The sequence below is a fragment of the Chiloscyllium plagiosum genome, unplaced genomic scaffold (genome assembly GCF_037043375.1).
Source record: "Chiloscyllium plagiosum isolate Xiang-an unplaced genomic scaffold, Cpla_swu_hap1 HiC_scaffold_23, whole genome shotgun sequence".
NCBI lineage: Eukaryota > Metazoa > Chordata > Chondrichthyes > Orectolobiformes > Hemiscylliidae > Chiloscyllium > Chiloscyllium plagiosum.
In genome coordinates, this window is record NW_028270161.1 from 25,103,810 (window position 1) to 25,127,750 (window position 23,941).

At 44.2% G+C, this 23,941-nt stretch overlaps 1 protein-coding gene across 2 annotated transcripts; it reads left to right on the top strand.

Moving 5' to 3' along the window:
- Positions 1-20,667: 20,667 nt before the first annotated feature.
- Positions 20,668-23,381, top strand: sco2 (synthesis of cytochrome C oxidase 2). Of its 2 annotated transcripts, none has more exons than XM_043713891.2 (2): positions 20,668-20,807; positions 20,898-23,381. In XM_043713891.2, exons 1-2 carry the CDS (start codon positions 20,680-20,682, stop codon positions 22,105-22,107), a joined length of 1,338 nt encoding a protein of 445 aa, XP_043569826.2. In that variant the 5' UTR covers positions 20,668-20,679; the 3' UTR covers positions 22,108-23,381. The 2 variants fall into 2 exon arrangements, with proteins under 2 accessions (XP_043569826.2, XP_087855602.1); XM_087999476.1 differs by having other exon boundaries at positions 20,686-20,827.
- The last annotated feature ends 560 nt before the right edge of the window (positions 23,382-23,941 follow it).

A 23,941-nucleotide genomic window follows, 5' to 3' on the forward strand; every position in this document is an offset into this window, starting at 1 on the left:
CAATCCCTGTACCGGTTGCTGTTGACATATTTGGATCATGTTAAAAAATCTCCTGACATTATCCGTTGATCTGCGACCTTTTAGGAACCCCGTCTGGACCCCCTTAATGATGGAGGACAGTACAGTTTCTAGCCTTAATGCCAGAGTCTTGGATAAAATTTTGAAGTCAACATTCAGGAGTGAAGTGGGCCTATAGGAAGTACAATCCTCCAAGGCCTTCCCTTTTTTAAGAATGAGAGAGATGTTCGCCTCTCTTAGAGATGGTGTGAGGAGGCCACAACTATATGAGACATTAAATATACAAGGCATTGGCCCTGACAATATACTTATAAATTCTTTATAGAACTCACTGGGAAGTCCATCAGGACCTGGCACCTTCCCATTCTGGAGCTGCCTCACAGCCTCCTGCACCTCTTGCTCTGACAATGGGGCATTGAGGAGAGACTCTCATTCAGGCGTCACTTCCAGGAGGTCCAAATTTTTAAAAGAAGGACTCCATCCAAACCCACCTACTCTCACAGCTTACAGAATGATATAATTCAGAGCAAAATTTCCAGAATGCTGCAATAATCCTTTTAGAATTGTAGGTCAAATTTCCAGTGTCCTCTTTGATCGAGGTAATGGCCTGGGGAGGCATTCATTTCCCTAGCAAGGTACGCTAGGTACTTGCCCGGGTTATCCCCTTCCTCAAACAGCCTTTGACTTGCAAATGTAAGCTCCCTCTTGAATGTCCATAAGAGCATGGAGTTCAATGTAAACTGGAGCGCAGTGATTCTCAATATTTTAACCAGTGAGGGTCTGTCAAAGTATGCTTTTTCAGCTACTTTCAGACACATATCAAGCAAGCATTGCTGCTCACCCGTCTGTCGCTTCTTATTGGCTGAATAAGAGATTATCAACCCCCTAGCATAGGCTTTAGCTGTTTCCCAAAGAATGGATGGGCTACTGGCCAAGCCTGAATTAATATCTAAGAAAGCCCTGAACTCAGTAGAAAACAAATTCAATAAACTTGCTATCCTTAAGGATGAAGGGGTCAAGTTATCAGTGCCTCAAGCCTACCACCATATCCTTACTCTTGACCATTAAATACACTGGGGTGTGATTGGAAATAGTGATATTATCAATTGTACATGATGCCACCGAGCCCAGATGTGCTGCAGGGGTCAGAAAAAAGATCAATCCTGGTATGGCATTTATATGGGTTTGAGAAGAACATGAAGTCCCTACCAGTAGGGTGAAGTTGCCTCCAAACATCCACCAATCCCAATTCAGCACACATATTCCTTAATTGTTTAGAACGCAAAGAAGATATCGGCGGGCCTTTGGGCAATCTGTCTAATGTAGGGTCTATGAGACAATTGAAATCCCCTCCTACGATAATGTGTTGAGATGCAATGTTAACCAGTCTAAAAAGTGCATCTGTCAAGAATTTAATGGGGTGGGCCAGGGGACAGTAAACATTTAAGATCCCATATTCTTCCCCATATATCAAAACTTTAAGGATTACGAAATCTTCCATGTATCTCTTTAATGCACTCTAATGACTTAAATGGGAGATTCTTCCTAACTAAAATGGCCACCCCTCTACACCTCGTATTGAAAGATGAGAAATAAACCCAGTCATGCCCATTCTGTTACAACTGCAAATGCTCTGCATCATCCAAGTGTGTTTTTTGTAATAAGGCAACATCCATTCTCTCCTTTTTAAGGTTGGTAAGTATCTTCTTCCTCTTGACAGGTGAATGACTCCCCTTAATATTCCAGGTGCACCACTTAAACACATCCTTAGCTATAACCTTCCACAGCACCATCTAGACTTGAGCGAGGAGGAACCCAAACTACATATCGCTGAGCTTTAATACAAAAGAATCCACAAAACCCAAAAATTACACAGACTAAAATAACTACATCCAACAAATCTACAAAATTTATAAAAACTATTTACAGCAAAAACAGAAAAACAAAAAATCACCAAAGGCACTGATTGAAGAAATTTTCCCCCCATTCAAAGGGGGTACCTACACATCCTACAACCTACTAATCATCCCAACCGCCCTCTCAACTCCTACCAGCTAGGGTCGCACCTAGTAGAGAAAAAAAAACACCCAAGAGCAAGGTTAGTACTATAGACAAGTAAAATAAAAATAAATATGTCACGCATCCCTTAACATAACTTAGAAATTAAAAATAAATACTCAATCCACCCCAGACATCATTTCATGCATCCTATTACCAGAAAGGAGACTCCATCAAGTCCTTTGTAAAGAAGAGCAAACTTGAACAGCTCTGTCCTCTACACCTATTCAGATGTTTGACTTAAGTCAACGTGTCTACAAAATTCTTCGCTTTCTCTGATGAGTCAAACAAATGTACGGATCCATTATGATTGATCTGAAGCACCGCTGGATATCTTAAAGAATACTGGATCCCAGGCTCTCTCAATGTCCTCTTGACACCATCGTAGGACTTTCTTTCCTGGACCACTGCCACCGAGAAAAAAACCATGACCCTGGAGCCACCACATACCAATGCCATCGGGTCTCTCCCCGGGTTCTAGAGGCTTCCATGACCCTCTGCTTGTCTTTATAAGGATGGAACCTCACCAGGACAAGGCATGGACACTTATCTACACCTGGCTTTTGGGCCACAATCCAGTGGGCTCTTTCAATTGTTATCCTTCCCTTCTCAGTCTCCAAATCAAGGAACTCTGGAAACCACTTCTCGAAGAATTCTGTCAGCCACTCACCTTCCATCCCCTCTGGTACGCCAACAATACACAGATTATTTTTTCTGCCCCGTTTTCACGGTAGTCTACCAGATCCAATAGACCACGGACCTGTGTTTCCAGGATTTCAATCCAGCTCTTGGTGGAGGAATTCTCTGCCTCTATTCCTGCAGCCTGGTGCTTGAATTCATTAGTCCTTTTTCCGAGGTCTTGCAGCATAGCAGATACAGGAGTCAGCTTCTCCTCAAGTGTTTCCTGGATCTAGCTCCCCAGGACTTCGCAAGATTTGGCCAGCTCCTCAATCAGGGTGTGGGGAGTAAGCAAACCCGCTGCTTCAGCGGGTTGGGCTATGGTCCCGGCCTGTGGCAAGCTTCCTCCTTTCTTCGGCATTCTCCAGCTGTAAGGACAAAGGTAAGTAAGACTTTTCAGGTTTCCAGCTCTTTACCTTTTTTTTACACGCAGTAAAGTGTTTTGGATGGGTTCTGGCTCTGTCGGGCTGGTGTTGCATCGCAGAGCCCAGCAAACGCGATCCTACCAGGATGCCGCCATCTTGGATCCCCCCAGCTTTTCTTTTAAGGAAATACAGTAAATATTTGATGGGAAATGCTTCTGCTGGAGTTCACTTACTAGTGGTGTACCGCAAGGATCTGTTTTGGGGACACTGCTGTTTGTCATTTTTATAAATGACTTTGAATGAGGGTGTAGTAGAATGGATTAAGAAATTTGTGGATGAAACTAAGGTCGGTGGGGTTGTGGACAGTGCCGAAGGATGTTGCAGGTTACAGTGAGACATAGATAAGCTACAGAGCTGGGCTGAGAGGTGGCAAGTGGAGTTTAATGCGTAAAAATGTGAGGGCATTCACTTTGGAAGAAGCAACAGGAATAAAGAGTACTGGGCTAATGGTAAGAGTTTTGGTAGTGTAGATGAGCAAAGAAATCTCAGTGTCCATATACATAGATCCCTGAAAATTGCCACCCAAGTTGATAGGGTTGCTAAGAATTCCTTCTTTTTAGCAACTCAGCATATAATGTGTTAGCTTTTATTGGTAGAGGGATTGAGTTTCAGAACCACGAGGTCATGCTGCAGCTGTTCAAAGCTCTAGTGTAGCTGCACTTGGAATTTTACATACAGTTCTGGTCACTGCATTTTAGGAAGGATGTGGAAGCTTTGGAAAGAGTGCAGAGGATATTTACTAGGATGTTGCCTGGTATGGATGGAAGGTCTTATGAGGAAAGGCTGAGGGACTTGAGGCTGTTTTCATTAGAGAGAAGAAGATTGAGAGCTGACTTAATTGAGACACATAAGATAATCAGAGAATTAGATAGGGTGGACAGTGAGAGCATTTTTTCCTCGGATGGTGATGGCTAGCACGAGGGGACATAGCTTTAAATTGAGGGGTGATAGATGTCAGAGGTAGTAGTAGGAGTGTGGAAAGCACTGCCTGCAACAGTAGTAGACTCGCCAACTTTAAGGGCATTTAAATGGTCATTGGATAAACATATGGATGGTAATGGAATATGGTAGGATAGACAGGCTTCAGAGTGGTTCCACAGGGCGGCGCAAGATTGAGGGCTGAAGGGCCTGTACTGCACTGTAATGTTCTATGTTCTAACTGAGATAACCAAATTAAAAAGGATAAAGAAAATACAAAAATATTTTTGGATCGTACTAAAGTGCGTAAACATTTTACTAACATGTATAAACAAGTGTTTGTTCTGCGTGAAGCACCAGCTTTGAATTACATTGCTAAAATTCCTGGTTTAGGTACAAAGAGTGAGAAATTTTGCACCTACAATTAAGTCTTCTGTTTCAAACTTACCTTCCTTTACAGTATGTGAAATGTACGGGCATATCATAGAAGATCATCATAGATCATAGAATCCCTACAGTGTGGAAACAGGCCCTTCAGCTCAACAAGTCCACACCGACCCAACAAAGAGTATCCCACCCAAACTCATTTCCCATTTCTCTACATTTACCCCTGACTAATGCGCCTAACCTACACGTCCCTGGACACTATGGGCAATTTAGCATGGCCAATTCACCCAACCCGCACATCTCTGGATTGTAAGAGGAAACCAGAGCACCTGGAGAAAAACCACACAGACACGGGGAGAATGTGCAAGCTCCACACAGACAATCACCTGAGGCTGGAATTGAACCTGAGTCCCTGCTATTGTGAGGCAGCAGTGCTAACCACTGAGCCACCATGCTGCCCTATCAATTAAGATTGGATCATAGAAAATTAATTAGACTGGAGGGATGGTCTTCAATGGCAGAGTTAGAGTATAAAGTGATGGGCTTATATTAGAGAATTAAGGAACAAATGGATGGGCTTAGACAGAAGAGACAGAGGACTGGAGAGATGGACTTTGATGCAAGGTTGGGGTTCATGGCATCAGCTTCAATGGGACAGTTAGGGGATTTCAGTGAGATTTGGACCAGTTGAGTGAGTGAGCAAATGCATGAGAAATGAAGTATTATGTGGATAAACGTGAGGCATTTTGATAGCAAAAACAAGAGAGCCAATTATTATTCAAATGGTGATTATTGGAATTGTGGGAGGTATAATGAGATCAGGATGTCCTTGTGCACCAACTACTGAAAGTAATTATGCGGGTGCAGGAGATGGTGAAGAAGGCAAATAGTACATTGGACTTCATAGCAAGATTCGAGTAGAGGAGCAGGGATGTCTTGCTGCAATTGTACAGACCATATCTGGAATATTGTGTGCAGTTTTATCTGAGGATGGATGATCTGAATATGGAGGGAGTGCAACAAAGGTTTATCAGACTGATTCGTGGGATGACGTATGAAGAAAGACTATATTGATTAGGTCTATATTCACAAGAGTTTAGAACAATAAAGGGGGAGGGGGGCATCTCATAGAAACTATAAAATTCTAACAAAACTAGACAGAGTAAACACAGGAAAGATGTTCCCAATGACCAGGCAGTCCAGAACCAAGGATCACAGTCAAAGGATACAAGATAAGCCATTTAGATCTGAGTTGAGGAGAAATGTCTTCACCCACAGAGTGGTGAGTCTTTGGAATTCTCTGCCACAGAAAGCTGTTGCGGCCAAAACACTGAATACTTCAAGAAGGAGTTAGAAATAGTTCAGATTTCTAAAGAGATCAAAATGATATGTAGAAAAAAGCAGGAACAAGGTACTGAGTCGGATGAAGAACCATGATGACATTGAATGGCAGAAGGGCCAAATGGCCTTTTCCAGTTCCTAGTTCCTATGCTTCTAAGTCGAGAGAAATCAGGAACAGTTCCCACTGTGGTTTTTAAAAAAAGTGTTCTAAACTATTCATAAGATGAAAGAAAATATTCTTTCCTCTGTCTGGGGAATCAAGTGATGAGAGATCATCAAAACAATCACTAAAGCATGAAGAGAGAGCTTCACTAACATTTGGTGAGCATATACTGTGGTTCAACTAAAGACCATCTTTCTTGGGAAAAATTTTGTTCAATATTCAAAAGGAAAGATACAGGGTTAGAGAAAACATGGGGCAATGAGATTAATGCAGGAATTGATGTGGGGAGGCGATTGGGATTTATTTTTGAGTTATTCTAGCAAAATAACCAGCACAAATACAAAGGATTGGAAGGCTGGTACTTTAGTTTCTTAAAAAAAGGGCTTTGGCAGCTGTGAAATTCTAAAACAGATGAAGAACTCTCCAAAGCCAGGCAGCTGCTGTACTCTACACTTGTCCAAAGGTCTGAGACTAGCTGTGCTCCTGATCAATGCCAATCTGTTCTAGGCTGAATACAATGCAGTAAATAGCATTCAGATGAACTGCAGGCAGAAACAATGAATGAGTGAAATGATATTTCATTTGGCCAGCAAAATCCCAGATCAGCAACTTCCTGTCTGAAAACAGAAGTAATCCTAAATCAGCACCTTCCCACCTGGAAATAGGAGTAATCTTAGACCAGCACTTTTCCACCTGAGGTACCAAATTACCTCCCTCCCACTAAACAGGGACAATCCAAATTACCATCCTAGACCAGGACCTTTCACTAGTCTGACCAGTGTACATATCCTACTGGAAGTTCAGCTCATCATGTCTCTACCTTACTGTACAAGATTTTTTTCAAAAGTATGATGTGGGCACCTGTCTTAGTCACCTTGTCAGGCACCAAGTTCCAGACTCTCGCCACTTATTGGATGAAAGAACGTATCCTGAATTCCCCTTTATAATTCTACTTGTGATTCATGCTGCCTACTCAGTAACCTCTCTACCAAAAGAAATGGATACTTTATGTACACCGAACCTTGATTCTCTAAATTTTATAGATGTCACCCAAATCTCTCCTCAGCCTCACTTGTTTCAAAGTAAAAATTCAGCCTGCCTAATCTGTCCTTTAAACATTGTCAATTCCTGGCAATGTCTTTATAAATTTCCTATGTGTCCTCTCTGTTATGATCACAACTTTGCAATGATTGGAACTGGAAGCAGTATCTCTGGTCTTAGTGTTTTATACAGTTCTGTTGCAATCACCCTACTTATATTCTATCTCATAGCTAATGAAGGAAAGTATTTGTACACCTTCTTAAACACTTACTCATCCAATTACATTCAGGGGCCTGTGGACATGCACTCCAAGGCCATTGTTTCTCTATGTGCTCATTATTCTGGTATTCACTATGTATTGTCTGCTTTACTTGCCCTTCATAAATACCTCACCAGATTACAGCCCATTTGCCTGATTATAATCTTTCCAAATATAAAACAGAATAACTAACAGAAACTGTAATTATTTTAGATTTGTCAGCAAATGAAGAGATTATGACATTTTATAAGAAGTGGGGAGGGGCAGCAGGAGTGAAGCTGGTGGTGATGGGAAGACCAGAAATACGGGCCACAAATACAAGATACTCATTGATAAGGAATTAGGAAATTTAAGATTAATTTCTTTACATAGATGATGGCTAGAATGTTGAATTCACTACCACAAGGAGTGACTGAGACAAATAGCACAGGTGTATTTAAAGGGAAGCTAGATAAACACATAATAAAGAAAAGAATAGAAGGATATGAAGCAAGGATTAAATGAGATAGGGATGGGAAGAATTCAGTTTGAAAATAAACACTGATAAGACCACAGTTGGCTGAAATAATCTGTCTCTGTGATGTAGGCTTTATGCCATAAAGATTCTCAGGCGAAGTCCAAGATACTTGACAGCATCATACTCGCTCAGCTGAGCAGTACCAGCACCACTCCAATCCCAAAGGAATTAATGAGCTAAACCAAAGACTTTTGTCTCACATCAACTCTCTAATGTGTGTGTTTATGTGTGTATGGGTGAGTGGGGGTTGGGGTGGGGGTGTGGGGGGTGCTGGGGAAGGAATCCTAACCCTTCTAGGACCATCTTTGAAAAGCTTATATTTTGAAGCCTGACAGATTTGCTAGTATCGGGAGTGGTGAAGTCTGGATTTTTCCAGCAACTTCCAGTGCTCAGGAGCGAATAGTGAGTAGAACTCCTCTGCATACATTTTAAAACATACCCTCAGAATACATGGCAACTGTTGGGATCACACAGCACAAATATATCCACTATTAGATATAAGGCCTGGCTAGCTCAGTCAGTAGAGCATGAAACTCTCAATCTCAGGGTTCTGGGATCAAGCTCCACATTGGTTGACTGGCTCTCTAGGGCAGCATGATGGCTTAGTGGTTAGCACTGCTGACTCACAGCTCGAGGGACCTGAGTTTGATTCCAGCCATGGGCAACTGGCCTTATGGAGTTTGCATGTTCTCCCCGTGTCTGTGTAGGTTCCTGCCGGGTGCTCCGGTTTCCTCCCATAGTCCAAAGATGTGGTGGTTAGGTGGATTAGCCAAAGTAAATGTGGGGCTATGGGGATAGGACTGGGTCTAGGTGGGATGCTTCTTGAAGGTTCAATGGGCCAAATGGCCTCTTTCCACACTGTAGGGATTCTGTGATTCTAGATTCAAACATGCCAGTCTTTGATTTTCTTCTGAATGCATACCCTGCTGCCCTGACACCTTCCCTGGACATAGATCATGCACTATAATGACACACAGTTTGTGATGAGGGAGTTGTTACAACCAGTAGTGTAGCACTTTACCACTCTCATTCCAAATATTAGGATTGAGTTCCCACATTGACTGCTCATTCTGGAAGTCACTGCACGCATAGACCTAAAAGATTCGGGGGAATACTGGTGAGAGAGCATGCAGCTATGTACACGTATGATAAATATTACTTTCCTTTGGAGGACAAACAGGGAAAAATGGAAATATACACACTGCTGTGTTGTAGAAAATGTATCAGGTGTCTTCATTTTCGCAATTCCAAGGTCAAAAATAGGACTGTGTGGTGTCCCTTTATTAGTTACATAAGATCAGGTAACTTCTGGAGAAGCTGGATTTGATACTTTGATGAGACAAGTTGGCACCAGGGAGTCTTTGGGTTGTATCTCAATCTAGTGTTACTGGGCTAGTGTGCTGGAGATCAAGACGACTTACTTATTCCCAGAGGCATCACAACAGTTAAAGATTTTATACAACTATGAAAAAGTCTCCTCTTTACCTGTCTTTTAAACCCAGTTAGACAAAAAGCACAGATCAGTTTATGTATTTAACAAGAATTACTATTTATTGCAAATGAATAGATTCTAGCTATAGATTAGCAACTGTGAAACATCAACATAAACTCAAGCCCCCTTATAAAACTCCCTCTATGACCACATACAGGTAGTTCTTCTATAGTGTGTTCTTGTGCAATCATGCTTTAGAAACAGCACTTAAAGTGTTGGTGATGTAATCACAGCGTAGCCAGCACATGTTTTAAAAGTTAAAAATCACACAACACCAAGTTATAGTCAAACAGGTTTATTTGGAAGGACTGGCTTTCGGAGCACTGCTCCTTCATCAGCTGGTTGCGGATAACCACATGATAAAGGACCAGCGCTCCAAAAGCCAGGTTTCCTATAACCTGGTGTTGGGTGATTTTTAACTTTGTACATCCCAGTCAAACACCAGCATCTCGAAATCATGTTTTAAAAGTTCATGTTTTATAAAAAGTGTGAGAGGTAATTTCGGTTTAAACTTTAAGATGTGCCTGGACCACAGACTGATCTATAATAAAAGACAAAACTTTTGTTTCTTTTCTAGAACATTTTATATACTCAACAGTAGAATAGTTTAAATTGTGCAGAATGCTGACAATTTGTGAGCAGAGTAAAAAACAAACAGGCCCTTGATTGATGAAACCATTAACACAAGCAGGGAAGGATGAGTCCTTGACTGATAAGACTTTGTGATAAGGGTGCAAATTGGAGAATAATGACGGTTTAAGAATGTGAACCTCATGGCTCGTTAGAGCCAGGGAGGGGAGGGTCTGGAGACATTTGTTGCAGACTTTGTGATAAGGGTGCAAATCGAAGAATAATGATGTTTTTAAGAATGTGAACCTCATGGCTTGTTAGAGCCAAGGAGGGGAGGGACTTGTACTGTATATAATGGGAGACTTTGTAAGCCTCAGCGCGCCTTTTTTCAAGGGTGCCCAACTCTGCAGACTTGTTAATAAAACTTTGTTCTCCTGAATTTGTCTAGAGCGATTATTGAGAAGCAATTTTCGTTTCTAACAACTTGGGGGCTCGTCGTCCGGGATCAATACTCCGGCCGCAAGGGGAGTTGAGGAAGGATATCGGAGAAGGTGCACCCTGCCGAGTTCGGCAGTCCCTGATTCCTTGCTTGTCGCCCCGCGAGTGATATCCGGGAGGCTCAGGAAAACAAAGGAGGGGTGTACCCGAGGCAGTGGGGACGGTTAACGATCGAGTAATTTCGGTGCACTGAACCCAGGTAAGAAAAAAAAAACTTGCGGGGACCGTGTTTCCTGAGGACTGGGGACCTACGGGGTGCCTGTGGATTTTTCTACAGAGACGTGGGACTCAGGAATCTAGAAACTGGGGCTCGCCTGTGAGGGATTTTGCAGAGACCGTGTTTGAGGAGGAATGTGTACCTACGGGGTGCCTGTGATCTGTGTCACAGAGACGTAGGACACAGGAATCCAAAGACCGGGGGTGCCTGCAAAGGAACCTGGGCGATCACGGGACTGAAGGTCCGGGAATTGGCTACATTGTGATAGATTATCACGGGAAAAATACGAAGTCCTCGGAAATGGGAAATAAGGGATCTAAGGCGATTAAGGGAAAGGTAGGCTTAAACAGGGACAATGACACATACCCCGGGGTACCTGACGATAGTCCGTTAGGGAGAATGCTAAATAATTGGGATCAGGGTGGAAGAAAGGGAAAATCTAAAAGGAAGATGGTAAAATACTGTCAAAAGTGGTCCCAGAAACCTATTCAGGGCGACTCAGTGTGGTGGCCTAGATTCGGTACTGACGAAGACTGGGTCCGGCAAGCCCTCATTTTATATGTCAATTCAAAACCTGATGTTAATCTGGAAGAAAGTGATTATGCCCTTTGTTGGCTACCGGTTACGATATCTTGCCAAAGGCAGGTAACTAATAAAGACTCGAAAGGGCAGAAAGAATGGGACCCTTTAGATCACTTACCGCCGCCCTACGTGACCCCGTCTGCCCCACAAAATGTTCCTTCGGGTGACGACGATTCAGGGGAAGGGGAAGAAAATGGGGAGGAATCACAAACTACCTCAGGGGTACAGACCAGATCTCAAGCTGGAAAGGGTCACAGACAAAACCCTGTCTCGATTGCAAGAATGAATCCACTCCGGGAAGTGCCCATGGGGGGCGAGGAAGGAAGGACGGGATATGTGAACGTTCCCTTGACGAGTACTGAAGTACGGGATTTCAGGAGGGAGATGAAGGGTCTACTAGAGGACCCCATGGGACTTGCTGAACAATTGGATCAGTTCCTGGGTCCGAATACTTACACGTGGGAAGAGATGTGTTCCATCATGAAAACATTGTTCTCTAGCCAGGAGCGTCAGATGATACGACAAGCTGCACTCTTGGTCTGGGAAAGAGAGGGGGGAGAAGGAGGGGAGCAGAAGTTTCCCCTCACCGACCCCGAGTGGGGTAAGAACACGGAGGAAGGACGGCGCAACATGAGAGACATGCGGGAATATTGGATAAAAGGAATAAGACATGCAGCCCCGAAGGGGCACAATTTTACCAAGGCCTTTGGTAATCATCAAAACCCGGAGGAAACCCCTACGGACTTCCTAGACAGGATTAGGAAGAATTTGCAGCAGTTTGCTGGGGTGGACCCTGAGATGGACGTGGGGCAACAACTCATACGGGTAGAGTTTGTATCAAAGGCCTGGCCGGACATACGAAAGAAGTTAGAGAAAATGGATGATTGGGATAGTAAATCTTTAAGTGAATTACTACGGGAGGAGCAAAAGGTGTTTGTGAGAAGGGACGATGAGAAGCAAAAGAAGGCGACAAAGATAATGATGCAAATGGTGCAACAAATGATCAGCCTAACGTTGGAAGCCCTGGCGTTACCTACGGAACTTGCAGTAGTCCATGTACCCGGTCACCAGAAGGGGTCGACACCGGAAGCGGTGGGAAACCGGCTGGCAGAAGAGGAAGCCAAGCGGGCAGTGGTCGAAAAATCCGTTCAATTGTTAACGTTAATACCGTTGAGGGAAGGGCTCGCTAAACAACCCGTCTTCACCCAGGGGGAGATTGATAAAATGGATCAATTGGGTGCCCGGCTAGATACTAACGGGAAGTGGACGGTTCCTGATGGGAGACAAGTACTGAACAAACAGATCACCCGGGGTATTCTGCACCGATTACACCATCAGACCCACTGGGGGGTGCAAGCCATGTGTGATACAATCCTGAGAGACTATGTATGCAGGGGGATATACACATTAGCCCAACAAGAGGTAGTCGGATGCCCCACTTGCCGGCGTATTAATCAGAAGGCCATGCGTTCTATGCCAGCCGGTGGTCAGCCCCTCGCGATTTGGCCATTTCAGAGGATCCAAGTCGACTTTACAGAATTACCCCCAGTACAGAGATGGAAATATCTGCTAGTAATAGTAGACAATTTCACTCACTGGGTAGAGGCTTTCCCAACTGCCAAAGGTGATGCACCAACCGTGGCCCGACTGTTGTTAGAGAACATAATCCCGAGATATGGTATAATGGAATCTATCGACTCCGACTGCGGGACGCATTTTATTTCTAAGCTACACCATTTGATCTGTACTGCCCTGGGTATCCAATGGAAATTCCACGCACCCTGGCATCCTCAGAGTTCGGGTCGAGTTGAGAGAATGAATGGCACGCTCAAGACCCAATTGACTAAGCTGATGTTAGAAACTAAGTTACCCTGGCCAAAGTGCCTGCCCATTGCCCTATTGAGGATACGTACGGCACCTCGCCGAGATGTCGGGGTTTCCCCCTATGAAATGCTGTTCGGATTACCGTATTGGAGTAAGGTTGATGGATGTCCCACTCTACAAGGGGGGGATGTATTTATCCGAACCTATTTACTGGCCTTATCCCGTTCTTTTGCAGAACTCCGGAGGAAAGGTCTCCTGGCTCAGACTCCGCCGCTCGACTTCCTCCTGCATAAGGTGGAGCCCGGAGATTGGATACTTGTTAAGACCTGGAAGGCCGAAAAGCTCCAGCCGCGGTGGGAAGGACCGTTCCTGGTTCTGTTAACAACTGAAGCAGCTGTTCGGACGAAAGAAAAAGGGTGGGTCCACGCATCAAGGATAAAGGGGCCTGTTCCGCCTGAAGAAGAAAGCACCTGGACATGCGAGCAAGGGGACAAGCCGTTGTCGGTAAAACTGAAAAGACAGCAATAATGAACTCTACTTGGACTGTATTGGTGGGGATATTGATCAGTTTACTCCTGTATGTGGGGGAGGGTGAGGGGAGATGTGACAAATGTCGAACTACAGTAAGACTTGGGATTCGAATCTATTCGGGATCGTTTGTGTCCCATTCCTATGTGGACGATAGGTGTTACGATGTGAGTGCATGCCATGAATGTTGGGAGGATGGGAGACCCTATTATCAGGTATATAATAAAGGATACGGTGGCAAAATCCATGGATGCCCTATAAATGACCGCTGGGTGTGTATTAGCAAAACTGGGAGGTGGGACCTATCCTCCGTGTTGCTCAGGGAGCAGGTTGACAGAGTCAAGGAGACCAAGATACAGATCACTGATCGGGGGTTGGGGAAAGAGCAAGACCGTCAGGGAACGGTCGTGCTCCCTAAAGTGCCATCTGTATACTCAGAGGTAGAAGGAAAGATTGAACTCCCTGATGTTACACAAAACCTGTTTATTGATCTCACCTCTAGAATAGCCACTGTTTTAAATGTTAGCAATTGCTGGGTCTGTGGGGGGCCGCATATGTCGGAACAATGGCCGTGGACTGGTCAAAGCTTAGACATAGGGGAATTGCTGCAAACCACTTGGACTCATGACAACGACAGAAAAAGCCAGGGGTGGAGACTGACAAACAGCCCTGAGGGCCAGTTCTGTATTGAAGGCAAGGGGACCGTGAAGGTAGGGATTAGCCCCGTCAGAATATTTTGGATGCAACCGCGCGAGTATGGTGGCCTGAGAATATTGCGTGGTACATTGCAAACCGAGATCATCAAAATTGTATTCGGTTACGTTCTGATTCCTCCTCTTACGAGCTAAGTGCTGACCCTTCCGATGGCATGAAAAGAGTGTGGAGCGGTGGTTGTCAGGGGAATCAATGCTGGAATAATCCTGTCCAGACTCTGCCACGGGGCCAACAATCCGAATACTGGAATTGCAGTGGTCCTGGTCCTTATGAGGGCGTCCCTGGGGTAAAGGAGTTGTGGGATGACGTTGTGAGGCAGGGAGGGCCTGCTCCAGATGGCCTATTTTGGATATGCGGTAATCAGGCATACTCCAAACTGCCCATGGGATGGGCTGGGGTATGCTTCCTGGGTCTAATACGACCTGCGTTCTTCCTATTACCCCGGGAGGAAGGCGATGATTTGGGAGTTAAACTCTTTGACTCCCTGCGTAGGTCGCCAAGGGATATCCAAGTCGGTGATTGGGGGGATGAGTGGCCACCGGCCCGGATTATTGAATACTATGGGCCGGCTACGTGGGCACAGGACGGATCATGGGGATATCGTACTCCTATCTATATGTTAAATCGAATTATCAGGCTCCAAGCAGTCGTAGAGGTCATTACTAACCGGACTGCCCTGGCCCTAGAGTTGTTGGCTAAGCAGCAGGATCAGATGAGGGTTGCTATATATCAAAACCGACTTGCCTTGGATTATCTGTTGGCCTCGGAGGGGGGTGTGTGCGGGAAATTTAACCTGACAAACTGCTGTCTAGAAATTGACGATAATGGTAAAGCGGTTTTGAAAATTTCCGATGAAATTCGGAAATTGGCCCATGTGCCAGTACAATCTTGGCGTCCTCTTACTGGCATCGGATGGTGGGATGGTCTCCTAGGTGGTAGCTGGTGGCGCACGGCGTTGCTGGTGGTTGGGGGAGGCATGATTCTTCTTCTCGTAACACCCTGCCTAACTCCCTGTATTCAGTTTTTAATTCAGAAAAATATTTCCCGACTCCAGGCAGTGGTGGTTCCACAACATGGGACGCGGGAACTTAAAGTGATGTTGCTGCGAAAGACCAAGGATTTCCCGGGCCCTTGAGGGAGGGGGGGCTTATCTTGGTCAGGCACATCTTAAAGAAAGAAAAGGGTGGAATTGTGAGAGGTAATTTCGGTTTAAACTTTAAGATGTGCCTGGACCACAGACTGATCTATAATAAAAGACAAAACTTTTGCTTCTTTTCTAGAACATTTTATATACTCAAAAGTAGAATAGTTTAAATTGTGCAGAATGCTGACAATTTGTGAGCAGAGTAAAAAACAAACAGGCCCTTGATTGATGAAACCATTAACACAAGCAGGGAAGGATGAGTCCTTGACTGATAAGACTTTGTGATAAGGGTGCAAATTGGAGAATAATGACAGTTTAAGAATGTGAACCTCATGGCTCGTTAGAGCCAGGGAGGGGAGGGTCTGGAGACATTTGTTGCAGACTTTGTGATAAGGGTGCAAATCGAAGAATAATGATGTTTTTAAGAATGTGAACCTCATGGCTTGTTAGAGCCAAGGAGGGGAGGGACTTGTACTGTATATAATGGGAGACTTTGTAAGCCTCAGCGCGCCTTTTTTCAAGGGTGCCCAACTCTGCAGACTTGTTAATAAAACTTTGTTCTCCTGAATTTGTCTAGAGCGATTATTGAGAAGCGATTTTCGTTTCTAACAAAAAGTGTCCTCAATTTATCGATCACGTTGCAGCGAAATTACATTAACAAAATGTGTGTTATCGCAGACAGGCACAAAACAAAACTGGGTATTATGGGTGAAGGGAAATATTGGGAAAGCAATTCAATTGTTTCCTGTTATCTGAGGTGATCCTTTTGACTGGTCAGGATACGCTATTCCTCATCTTCCTTCTCCAAGTACTTCCACTTGCTTACAAGTGGAACAGGCTCATACATGTTAAGTTTGGTCATAAGCCACAACTTACAGCAACTTAAGGCAAAATAAATTGCCTTTCTTCGGGTTTGAGGTGTTTTTATTGCAGAAAGAAGCATAGCTCCATCCTTTCTGGAAGTTTCTATCCAAACTTTCATACCGACAAGATAGTCAGGTAACCTGGGAGTCTATCATACAGTTGTTGTCAGGCAGAAGTCCTACATCATTAATAATTGATCACCACTCCCCAGACCAATCAGCTACCTTGTCCATTTGAACACACCCCTTGGCTCTAGCTAGTCTAAAACTAGATCTTCCTCCATTGCTTGAATAAATAGCAATGTAAACAAGACTTACAATGAGTGCCAGGTAAGTTGCTTTCAAAAAGTGCAGAAATTTTAAAATAGCCCCTCCCCATTTCAATCATAAATATAAATACAGAAACATTTTTTAAAATGGTCTTCACTAGCAACAGCCTTTTTGGATTATTAAGCTGAAGTTTGTCACAGATCCAAGAAAGCAGTTGCACCCAGCTTGCCAGAAATCCTGCGAGTTGGAAAAAACACCATTAAAAGAATTGAATTGAATTTATTGTCACGTGTACCGAGGCACAGTGAAAAGTTTTGTCTTGTGAGCAATACAGACAGATCACATTGTTAAATAGCAGAGATAAATACATAATAAGTAAACAGTGTCAAAAACAAAAACACAGGTACAGGCGAATGTTAAGAGTTTGTGAGTCCATTCAGTATTCTAACAACAGTAGGGTAGAAACTGTTACGAAGCTGGCTGGTGGATGTGTTCAGGCTTCTGTACCTTCTCCCCGATGGTAGAGGTTGTAAAAAAACATTACCAGGATGGGATGGATCTTTGAGAATGCTAGCGGCATTTCCTTGACAGCGGGCCTGGTAGATGGGTTCTGTAGATGGAAGATTGGCCTTTGTAATTGTCCAGTCCGAGTTCACCACTCTCTGTAACCATCTCCAATCTTGAATGGTGCAGTTGCCATACCAGGTAGTGATATATCCAGGCAGAATGCTCTCAATGGCACACCTATAAAAGTTGGCAAGGATATTCGCCATCGTGCCAAATTTCCTCAGCTTCCTGAGGAAGAAATGTTGTTGGGCGTTTGTAACCAGTGCGTCCACATGAACAGTCCAAGATAGCTTGTTGTGGATGACCAATCCCAGGAGCTTGACACTCTCCACTTGTTCCACCTTTGTGCTGTTAATGTGTAGGGGGGCCTGAGTAACATCCTGCCAAACGTCAATAATGAGTTCCTTAGTTTTGCTGGCATTGAGAGCTAGGTTGTTCTCAGTGCACCATTTTTCCAGGTCTTCCACCTCCTGTCTGTAGTCTGTTTCTTTGCCATCTGAGATTCGACAGACTGTGGTGGTGTCATCAGCGAACTTGTAAATGGCACTTGTCTCGTATTTGGCGATGCAGTCATGGGTATACAGTGAGTACAGTAGGGGGTTGAGGATGCACCCCTGGGGGGGGGTCCAGTGTTAAGAACTTCTAACTTAAGTAAAGACCTAGGTTCAAGTGACTGGCTGCAGAATTAAGGATCTTCTATCAATTTGCAGTCGACAACAATGTAATATCATCTCACTAAGCCAAAGGAACTGTGAGAAAATCACCTCATTCCATTCTTGTAGTTTAGACACTTGATCCACAGAATTTGTTTCTTGTTACTCATTGATTTTTCCATCCATGATACTTCTTCAGAACTGTTTATCTTGTCCATCTTGTTTGTGATTGAATGTATATGTGTCTGGGTTTAAAGAGGATATTGTTTAAGTGTATGTTATAATAGTTAATAATTTGTATTGTCACTTGTTACAAGATAAAGTTGCTTAAAATACAAGGTTTTTTTGCTGATTGATGAAATCTGGAATTAATTTCCTTTTGTTCTAAATAGCAATCAAAGTCTTAGAGATTCAACATGTCATTTGTACATTCTTAACAGCTTGTGGAATAGTGGAGCCTGATACCAGTGTGCTCCTTCTATTAGGATCGTGAGACTAGGTTCATATGTATAAATTAGGGGGCATATGTGCATAAGAGCAAGCATGTGGAAAATGAAATGGACACAGGATCAAATAGATGTTCTGTTCCCAAGTGACATAGCGGATAGTAAGAATTTTTCCAAGCTAGAGTGACAGAATAGACAAGTCCTCCTCGATTTAATTTGGAATAATACAGAGCATCCCAGTTTAGCCAGGAAGACATGTTTGGCATTTTTATCCAACCAGAAGGTTGCCAAGACTTTACAGCTAATTGCCCCTTCTGGGGGAGTTATCACTGATATACCTGTAACAAATGAAATTTTAAGGAGGTCAAGTAAATCGAAGTGATAGTCCCGAGGTGATAATGCATTTCACTCCTTTTGGATCCAATTAATTGGAAAAACCCATTGGTGGACACAGTAGGTTAACTGTCCAAGGAAATTGCAGACTGCTCCACCACCTTCTGCCTGAATTGTTAATGGATTCTGGACTAGTGGTGCTGGAAGAGCACAGCATTTCAGGCAGCATCCGAGGAGCAGTAAAATCGACGTTTCGGGCAAAAGCCCTTCATCAGGAATACATATAAGAACAGTTCCAAGAAGAGGTCTTCTGTTCACTGGGTGGCCAAAGCTTAGGAGTGTGGAAATGAACTGTAGCCACAAATTGAACAGCAGCCCCTTCAAACAATAGAAGGGCTGCAAACTCTATATTGCTGTGTAACATGAGCCCTAAAGATTTTAACAATCCTGGGGTATAGGATCTTTGGTTCTTTAGATTTTGAGGACTGAGGCATCAGTGCTTAGGGGTTTAGAGATTAGGTTTTTTGAGGTTTATGCAGTCAAAGAGTTGAAATTTTAAGATTCAGATTCCTGGGGTTTCAAGGTTTTCAGTCTCTTGGGTTTGGGTGTTGGAAAAACTCAAGATGGGCACTCGATTGGAATGGTTAACTATATTTTCCCTCCACAGATAGAGCTGCTGAGTTCCTGCAGTACTTTCTGTGTTTGATTTGAATTTCAGCAGTTTCTCTGCATTTATGTTTTGAATTTCTGTGTTTACTGTAACATTACATTGGTGTACCCCTCTCCCTCTCCCTCTCTGTGGGGTTTCCCGATCTCACCTCTCCCCTTCATCCGGGTCCTCACCTCTGGCGCCACGCATGCGCGGGTAGTAAAGCCCGATGGGATCTGTAGTTCCTTGGAGCCGCGGAAGGAGAGGTACCCGGGAAAATGGCGGCGGGGATCGGGGAGGGATGAGGGAATATGGAGATAGGGGAATGTGGGTGGGGTGATATGGGGAATGGGGTAAAATGGGCTGGGAGAATATGGGGATGGGGTAATAAGGGGTGGGGAGTTACAGGGTAATGGGATTTGGAGATGGGGTCATGGGGGGTGGGGGTATGAAGATGGGGTCATAGGGGGTGAGGGGTATGGGGATGGGGTAATATGGGGGTGGGGGATATAGGGATGGGGTCGTAAGGGGTGGGGGATATAGGGATGGGGTTGTAGGGGGTATGGGGTCATAGGGGGTGGGGATATGGGGATGGGGCAATGTGGGGTGGGGGATATGGGGATGGGGCAATGTGGGGTGGGGGATATGGGGATGGGGCAATGTGGGGTGGGGGATATGGGGATGGGGCAATGTGGGGTGGGGGATATGGGGATGGAGTAATAGAGGGTGGGGGATATGGGGATGGGGCAATGTGGGGTGGGGGATATGGGGATGGGGCAATGTGGGGTGGGGGATATGGGGATGGAGTAATAGAGGGTGGGGGATTTGGAGATGGGGTAATAGGGAGTTGGGGATTTGGAGATGGGGTAATAAGGCGTGTGGGATATGGAGATGGGGTAATAGGAGTGGGGGATATGGAGATGGGGGTAATGAGGCGGTGGATATGGAGATGGAGATAATGGGGTGGGGGATATGGAGATGGAGTAATAGAGGGTGGGGGGTATGGGGATGGGGTCATAGAGAGTGGGGGGATATGGGTATGGGGCCATAGGGGGTGGGGGATATGGAGATGGGGTAATGGGGTGGGGGATATGGAGATGGGGTAATAGGGGTGGGGGATATGGAGATGGGGGTAATGAGGCAGTGGATATGGAGATGGGGTGGGGGATATGGAGATGGGGTAATAGGGGTGGGGGATATGGAGATGGGGGTAATGAGGCGGTGGATATGGAGATAATGGGATAGGGGATATGGAGATGGACTAATAGGGGGCAGCGAGATATGGGGGTGGGGGTTATGGAGAGGGGGGTAATGGGGAAGGTGAGGTTGTAGTAATGGGGGTAATGGGGAGGGGGTATATGGACATGAGGGGAAAGAAGAAGGGGAAGTTGGAGTGAGGGTTAGGGAGGAGGAGGAGACGAGAGGATGGAAGACAGGAGGAGGAAGTGGATATTAGAGGAGTAGGTTGCAGAGTGGATGGGGGTGTGAGTGAAGGGTACAGAATAGGGAACGGGGAGGGATGAGATGCGAAGGGGTGCAGAAAATGGAGGGGAGCGGGGAATTGAGATGGGAAAGAGTCTTGGTATCATGGAGCCCCTCAATCAGCTGCCTGGGCAGGGCAGGGGCTACCAGGAGGTGAACCAGCCTGGAATGTGGGTGTTTTTCTCTCAAGGTGGGATCAGTAGGGGGGAAAGGGGGAATGGTGTGTTTTGATTGGTCTGAGCTCTTTTCTTTCATTACAGGTTTGCTGCGATGATCGTGAGGGGCCACAATTCATGCTGGCAACGCCTGCGGGTCAGTGTCAGTTTCTTGAGGTCTGGGAGTCCAGATGTGGGCAGAAGTGGTGGATTGGCCCTGAGACATGCTAGGTGCCTGAGTAATGGACACTCAGGTATGAAAACTCTCAGGATCGCAGGAAGAAGGGGCTGGCATTTACAGTCTACATCTATAATCACTGATTGCAACCAAAAGATAAACCATTGGGGCTCTAACCAGTCGTATTGTTTCTACACCAATGAAATGGGATTGATTATTGAAACATTAGCTATTCCATCATCTCAGATCAGTGGAACTGATCCAAATTATCCATTGGCAAGTTTGCAAGTCAATCCACAATTAACAATCTGTAAAGCATCAAGTCAGCCCATGAGAAAGAAGCCACATTTCCAAACTCAGGGAAGGCTATTGATGGCTCACAATTTGCCTGGCCTTTCCTCTCTACCACTTGTGCACATTAGCCTTGGCTGCCCAACCTTCCTGCCCCACAGATTATTTTCACAGTCTGCCTCAGACAGAAGCTCAAGGAGCCCTCAGATCAGTCTGTGGTCCAAATTCATGATGACATGCTTCTTTGGGTCTGCAGTAATGGGATTCTGGTACTATGTCTACTTGGAAAAGAAGCAGCAGGAAAAGGTGAAACGACAGGAGCAGCTAAAGAAATTAGCTCTGGGTCAAGGTGACTTCAATTTGCTGGATCACACTGGAAAATCTAGAACCAAGAAGGACTTCTTTGGCAAGTGGGTTCTCCTTTACTTTGGGTTCACCCACTGCCCTGACATCTGCCCTGATGAGCTGGACAAGATGTCCAGTGTTGTGCAGATTTTAGACAAGGACAGAGCACTACCTCCAGTCCAACCCATCTTTATCACAGTGGATCCAGAGAGAGACGGAGTGGAGGAAATGGCAAAGTATATCAAGGATTTCCATTCTCGCATGATCGGGTTGACTGGGACCCCAGAGAAGATCAAGGATTTGGGAAAGGCATTCCGAGTATACTACAGTGCTGGCCCCAAGGATGAAGACAATGACTACATTGTCGATCATACCATCATAATTTACCTTCTAAATCCAGATGGGCTTTTAACAGATTACTACAATCGGAGCAAAAATGACCAGGAAATTGCTGAGAGTATCCACAGCCACATGAAAAACTATGTTGATCTCTTCAGTTGATGAATGGAGATTCTTAGAGAAAGTTTGTGCTGGCGTCAGTTGTAGGCATGGAATTTGTTAAAGTATGTTCACCAGCCTCACCGTGACAGACATATATTTAGCCCTTTGACGCTATCCATGCTCACAACTGTTCAAATCATGCTCACAAATCAATAGAATGGGACAGTTAGCAGCAACCTTTAAGTTTAATTCGGACGTGGAGGTGCCAGTGTTGGATAAGGTCAGAAGTCACACGATACCATATTATAGTCCAATAGGTTTATTTGAAATCACAGCTTTCAGAGCACTGCTCCTTAGTCAGGTGAAGTAAGGAAAAGCACACAGGCACAGAATTTATAAGCAGAGATCAAATGGTGTGCATGGAGTGATGACAGGCTGAATAAGTCTCTACAGCTGATTGAAAGTGTCAGACAGTGTGAGTAAAGTGTCAACTGAATAGCAAGTGAAGGGATGACCTAGAATCTGATTAACTGATGCAGAGATAATTACAAAAAATTAAAAATAAGCTGGTACTGGAGACAAACCAAACGACTGGAATAGCATAATAGGTATAAGTTGCATGTCAGAGATCTAAGCAAAGTAACAAGTATTCCAAAACTATTCAGTCTGTCAACTTGTGATTTCAAATACACCTGTTGGACTATAACCTGATGTCGTGTGACTTCTAAAGTTTAATTAGCTGGTGGGATTGTAAATCTTGTGCATGATGATGAATTATCCTTTATTTAATGCTTGTTGAAAATCTGGATGTCCACCTACAATTCAGTACAGGATCCATTCAGTAATCAGAGGTGTGAATTGCTGTTGCACACTTGCATAAGTGAGTGTCTGTATATGCATGTCCGGGGATGGTGATGGTGATTGTATACCCCTTTAATAAATTCCACTGTAACTGTTTGGAATGGCGCTGTGCTGAATCCTAATTTTAATATGCCAACATACTCATTAACTTCCAAAACAATTCAAGAAGAAAGATATTCATTTATATTGTACCTTTGATTGCCTCGGGTCAGCCCGAAGCAGGGGGTACATTTAAATGTTCCACGTCGAAAAGGCAGCAGCCAATTTATTCATATTAAGCTCCTACAAAGTGATTTGATTATGTCCAGATAATGCTTTTTAATCATATTGATGGAGTGATGAATATTGATCAGGGAGAGATTGCTTTTCAATGAAATTGTTCACATGAGGTGGCTTCTGCAAAAGATAGCACTTCTAACAGTGCACATTTCCTCAGTACTACATCAATAATAAATGGATCACAGCTCCTCTCATGAATGGACTTTTAAAAACAGAGTCTGTATTTTGTCAATATTTTCAACTGAATCAAACCTTCATTATAGATGTTATTGCCTGTGTTGCAGCTATTTACAACAGGATCAGCATGGACAGCAGCAAGGTGGGAGATCTCAATTCAGTCAGAACAGTCTAAACAACAGTTAAAGCAATTCTTCTGTTATTCTGACAAGTTATTTCAATGTAATTCTGAATGTATTAAATCCACCATTGACAATGTCGACTTGATCAGCTAGTATATGACGCATTTATGAAATGACCGTTTTCATCCTTAGAAAATTGAGAACAGATATGAAGTAAAATGATGAATTATGTAGCAGTTCGAGGAGTAAGGCAAAATATGGCATTAGCAATGCCAGACTGCAGCAGAGATTTATCCTCAGCAAGAAGGTAAAGAACAAAGGACAAGGCGTAATCGAAAGGTGCTGTGATCTAAAGTATTCCAATATATTCCTGTAATTTTACTCAATTGTAGGGCACCTTTTCATAACTTATTTTCATTTAGAATTTTCAGCTATCAAAATAAATTTCATTAAAT